The sequence below is a fragment of the Tribolium madens genome, unplaced genomic scaffold (genome assembly GCF_015345945.1).
Source record: "Tribolium madens isolate multiple individuals breed KSU strain unplaced genomic scaffold, Tmad_KSU_1.1 Scaffold_3;HRSCAF=73;Tcas5.2_LG2, whole genome shotgun sequence".
Lineage (NCBI taxonomy): Eukaryota > Metazoa > Arthropoda > Insecta > Coleoptera > Tenebrionidae > Tribolium > Tribolium madens.
In genome coordinates this window covers 11,594,477-11,600,331 of record NW_025401006.1, presented here as the reverse complement: position 1 = coordinate 11,600,331, position 5,855 = coordinate 11,594,477, and the positions used below count along the sequence as shown (strand labels likewise).

The 5,855-nt window shown below is 29.6% G+C and overlaps 1 protein-coding gene across 2 annotated transcripts in view; it reads left to right on the top strand.

The window, feature by feature from the left end:
• LOC123007283 (colorectal mutant cancer protein) overlaps positions 1-5,855 on the top strand; it is a 38,601-nt gene that overhangs the window by 31,124 nt on the left and 1,622 nt on the right. For both annotated transcript variants that reach the window (XM_044402487.1, XM_044402489.1), the window contains exons 4-7: positions 315-418; positions 469-1,079; positions 3,577-3,852; positions 3,904-4,093. In XM_044402487.1, the coding sequence (XP_044258422.1) occupies positions 315-418; positions 469-1,079; positions 3,577-3,852; positions 3,904-4,093 (1,181 nt within the window). The remainder of the gene's footprint in view (positions 1-314; positions 419-468; positions 1,080-3,576; positions 3,853-3,903; positions 4,094-5,855) is intronic.

Sequence of the window (5,855 nt, the reverse complement as noted above, 5' to 3'; positions counted from 1 at the left end):
TTACAAGTCTTGACAAATAACCGAAAAACCCTTCTACTTTCATAGAAAACAATTTCAGATTCAGGCTTAATTAGCGATTTTTCAGTTTTGTGTCTAACGCTTTGCTGAAAGTGTTCAAAGTTTGTTGAATTAAACAAAAATTTTGCTTTTTTGAGTTAATTTATTTAAAAAAAAAGCATTTTCAACTTTTATTTAGCAAATAATATAACAATTTTTTAACGTTTTTGCCAAAAATTGCTCTAGCGAAAATAACGCCCTTGACGCCCTTCGTAGCTGAAAATTGATAAATGTGATTGTTTTTTTTTTCGTTTCAGAATCGTGTGCAAGCGCTCATGACGATTCCGTGACGTGTCCTTTGGAAGTAAGCGAATTAGAGCCATTAGAAAATGAATTGTCCGATTTGGACAATAAAGTAGTCGTAGGTGGAGTTATTACTTTAAAATACTTTGATTAAATATTTGTTCGTAGTTGTCCGAAAGTCCATTAGAACTTCCCGAGCCGAAACTAAGCTCATCACATCACGAGAACAACGAACTTTCACCTTACACAGAAATCGTAGAACCATTAAAACAGGAAATAGTGAATCTCAGGGCCCAATTGCAAGAAGCCAATGCCAAACTGAAGAATTACGAAATCGCCGAAGAGGAAACTTTGACCGATAGTAAAGTTTTGGAATCGCCGGAATCTCATATTGAAGTTGACTGCGATCCGAAATTGTATCCCGATGATAAAGTCGACATAAAATATAGCAATATTGTGCCTATTCATAGAGCTAACATCAAAAATAACGCCGCCGCCTTCTCAACTACTCCGGTCACTAAAGTTGCCGAGAGGATCAAGTTAAAACGAGCCGCCGATGGCCACAGAGACGTTAATCCTAATGATTTGGTTAATAGTGATCTGCCGACAGCTGTCGCCGAACACATTGTTGGGGATATTTTAAGACAATGCGATGTACAAACCGAAAAACAAGCAATTGATATTGAACTAAGGAGATTGAATGCCAAACTCGAACATGCAAGGGCACAAAATTCCGTTTTGGCTATCACTTTGACCGAAACTAAAGCCCATTGCGATAGGTAAGTAAGAAATATTTTTATTTCAATTTTTATTAAACGATTTATCATATTATGCTAGGATTACCAAAAAAAATACAAAGATTTTTTGTATTACATTAAAAAGCTGTAAATAAATGATGGCCGTTATTAAAAAGACAATTTATTATTAACGGCTTCCAGTTGTTAAAAATCACAAGTTTAAATTCTGAGTCGTTGTTGGTTTTTCAAATGTTTAACTTTGATATTATCACGAGAAATCTTGAACTTTATAAAATACTATTTTTTTTGTAATACCATAACATTAAAACTGTATATAAAAATGATGGCCGTTATTAAAGAAGACCATTTACTGCAAGGCTATTTACAACAGACGACGGCCGTTATTAACGGCCTCCAGTTGTTAAAAATCACAAATTCAAATTCTGCATTATTGGTGGTTAACAAAATATTATTTACATAACAGATAAAGTTCTATAGCCGAGGCGTCAGCCGCAGCATTAAAGGTATATTTTGGCAAAAAACATAATATAATAAGCTTCAACACCTACAAAAAACTACAAAATTAGAGCAGTTTCTTTTATTTTTTATCTTTTAAACAGTAATTGATACAAAATATTTAGGATTGCAAATGCGTAATTGTCGAATTTCTTAAGTGCTGATTAACAAATGGATTGACATGAGCACATGTCAGGTTTTCAAACCCGGATATTGACTTAAAACTTTAAATTCATAAACCTCTACTTTTATAGAAAATAATTCACTTTAGATTCAAAATTAATTTAGCAAATTTTCTGCTTTGTTTTGTGAAAACTTTAAAATGCACAGAAAAAAACATACCTTAAAAATAATTATCTGCGTTGTTGTGAATTAAATGAGTTTTTATGTGTTTTTTTAATTTTGCAGTTGTAAAAAAATGTTCTTAATGTATTGAATTAACCAAAAATAATGCATTTTCAGCTTTAATTTAACAAATCCAACAAATTTTATAAAGTTATTGCTGAAAATGACAAATTTCAAACGTAATTTTATCATTTTCTTTGTTATTTTGGCCAAATATTACGTATTTTGTGACTTTCTAGAGAAAATAATTCATTTCCAGACTTAATTCAGTGATTTTTTTATTTTGTTTTGTAAAATCTCTAAAATTTTATGTTTTTTGCTGTCTTTCAGAGTGTGTTTTAAATTTGTTGAAATAAGCAAAAACAATAAATTTTTGAGTTAATTTCAGAGGAAAAATATATTCTATAAAAACTTTAACTGCTTTGTTTTGGTAAAATATTTCGAATTGAGTAAGTTTTCATGTAAAAAAACATTAATAAATTTATTAAAGCAAACAAAAATAATCCGTTTGAAACTTAATTTTGCAGTTTTTTGCTTTATTTAGTCAAAATCTTTCGAATTTATTAGCGTTTCTTGTTAAAAAAGTGCCCGTAATCTACTGAAATAACCAAAACTAACGCATTTTTAGCTTTGATTTAACATATTTAATGAATTTCATGAAGTTTTTGCTCAAATTGCTCTATCAGAACAAGGGAAAATAACGCAATTTTCTTATTCTATGCCTTGTTTTGGTAAAATAATCTTACAAGTCTTGACAAATAACCGAAAAACGTTTCCACAAGTACAATAAACAAAAATTTTGCTTTTTTTGAGCTAATTTCTTTAAAAAAAGCATTTTCGTCTTTTATTTAGCAAATAATATAACAATTTGTGTAAAGTTTTTGCCAAAAATTGCTCTAACGAAAATAACGTACTTCAAATGTATATTTGTCATTTTTCGCTTGTTTTCGTAAAATATTACAAATTTTGCGACTTGAATAAGCGAAAAACGCTTCTACTTTTATTGAAAGTAGTTTATTTAATTTGGACTTATTTTAGCGATTTTTCTAGAAATCTCTAAAACTCGCTAAATTTCTCACTGAAAAAACATATTGTAGCAATACTTACTATTTTCTGTTTGTTTTGGTAAAATATTTTTTATTGAATGAGTCTCTACATAAAAAAGCATTATTGGAACGTTGTTAAGACGTGAATTCTGTAAATTTTCATTTCAATTTAGAGGCTTGTTAAAATTAATTGCTTGGATACGAAACCGACCTTAATAAGTTTTATAATAATTATTATTAAATTCATTAATTTGTTAAAAGGGAGTCGGTAAAAACGGGGATTGTCGAGATTATTAATTTCCGGTTATTACAAAAAATTTAGTTAAGTTTTTTGTTACCTTTGAGTCATGCCTAGTCTACAAGTAACAGTTTTTATGTTAAAATTAATAAATTAAATTTAAATATGGGCTTCAATGAGCTTCAAAAATACCACGACCTTGTATTTTATTATTACCAATTTTTGATTTTTTTTCTCATCTCTTGGCATCTTACCAAAATCATGAGTAAAATGCGCCGCCTACGCTGTTATTACTTCAATTTGTCTTAATAATTTTATCCCTCTAATACATCAAAAGCTCGACATTTGCGTCACATCCATTCTCATCAAATAACATTGTTTTACACTTTTTTAGATTAGCTTTACTTTGCGGAAAATACGAATCTAACGCAATAGCTTTACGTCTGGCCTTGGGAATCACCGATCGTGCAATAGAAGCCTACGACGTCCTATTAGCTTTACTAGAGACTGAATTATCATTGGATGAAAATGATTCAACATCTGTGGAAAATAGATCAGCCGCTGAAACGGTAGCTAAACAGCTTTTAACTCATTTGGATTCATATCAAAACACTGATGTTCTGTTATCTCCGTGGCAAAATCACGTTTACTCTAGTCCAGTATCAGAAAAGTATGTAAATTTACTAAATTTTTGAGTTATTATTTTTATATTGCGTTGTAGCGAGGAGGCTTGGAGTGCGGAACATGAAACAAGACTAAGAGAACACGTTTCGAGGCTTAAAGCCGAAAGAAGCAACATTCAAGGAACTTATGTGAGTTTGGAGTCAACTCAAGTGGAAAATGTACCTGTCAGGCCATCAAGTAGTCAAGAAGCAAGAAAAATGGATTTGGAAATGGCTGTTTTGATGCAGGTTTGTGTTGTTTATCGTCAAAACGTCCCGTAATTAAATATGGGAACTAATAAATGCACASTAAAGACAATGAATGAAGGTCTGGCAAAACTAATTAATTTAAAATTCACACATTTACAAACAAAATGTTTCCCAACAAAATCAGAATGTCGCAAAYCGTTTGAAAACAAAATATCAAGAMCACAGCAGTGTAAAGAGTGGCGTACGCTGATTAGACTGATTACCATTTGTGCACAATTTCCCGCCCTTGCTAAAATCATTCTTGCGCAGGGGTCTTTGCTAATACATTTTTTGGCGCAATTTAAAAGCTCTTTCACTAACCCTTTAACCTCTTTGTCACTTAACTCTAAAATGTCAAATAGCACCAATCATTAGTGATACAAAAATGAAAACACTTTTTAAAATGCTTTTTAAAAGCTTTTTTTCAAAATGAAATCATTCATAACATATCGACAAAAAAACTAATCTTTCAGAGTCAGTGTAAGTACAAAGGAATTTAAGAACGATATTGCTATTTTTTAGATACTTTCATTAAATTATAAAAATTTATTACCCCCTGTCTTTTAGTATGATTATTTTGACAATAGAATAAAGAAATAAAAATAAATTTGTTACAGCTCCAATATTACTTATAAGAATATTAATAAGTTTCTTATAATTTATTTTAATAGTTTTTATTAGAAGTAATTACTAATTAAAAACATTATCTTTTGCGAATATCTCATGAATAGATAATTTTATTCAACTCTAGAAAAGAGGTTCAAAGAACATTTTAAAAACACTTTTATTTGATTCTAAAGGGTTAGTGGGGGTGCTTCTAAAATTGTGTCAAAAAATGTTTTTTTTTTAACAAAATTACCTGTTTCGATTTTTTTGCAAATTCTTTCGGGTTCGTTTTTATTAGAACACCCTGTTTTTGATGAATAGATGGTCTGATTCAATTTTGATAAAAAGTTTTAAAAAGCTTGTTAAAATAGCTTTTATTTGATGTGCCACAAGTACGGTAGTGCTATTTACATTTTTAACGTTGGGGTGTGTGGGGGTTAAAGGGTTGCTGGGGGTGATTTAAAAATTACGTCAAAAAATATCCCCCTCGGAAACAAAAGTGACCTGTTTTGGCGTTTTTGCTGTCTTTTTGTTTTCTGAGATATTCGTGGTGGCTCGTTTTCATTGGAACACCCTGTATACCACCCTCCAAGAATAATAAATATTTAGTAATAAAAAATAAGTACTAATAATATGTAACCAAGACTGAAAATTCTATAAATTTTATGTTTTACTAATTTTGATTAAAGTTTTGAGCATTTATTATTTTTACTGTGCAAATTGAATTTTTTTACTGAACAAATTACAATAAAATACTACTGTGCGTGCTTTACTTAGCATTTATTATTTTTCCTGTGCAAAATATTATACAGTATAGCGCAAAAGTCTGGAAACAATTTTATTCTGGCGAAACTATCAATTTTTTTGGCAAATAAATTTATAGGTGTGCAATGGCTATAAAAATGCTATTCAAAAAAAATTTTGATTATTAATTAATTGTTTATACTTACGAGATAAACATAGTAACATTTTTTTTAATGGAAACCTACCACATTTTTTTTTAGACATTTGTTGCTGTGCAATTTTTTTTTGTAAACCTCACACTTTTTTGTTAAAAAATTTTTTGAAATCTTTTTGAGTAAACTTACATTTTTGAGGAAATAAATTAATAGATGTTTAAGATTGTAAAGGAGCGATGCTAAAATATTTTTTAATT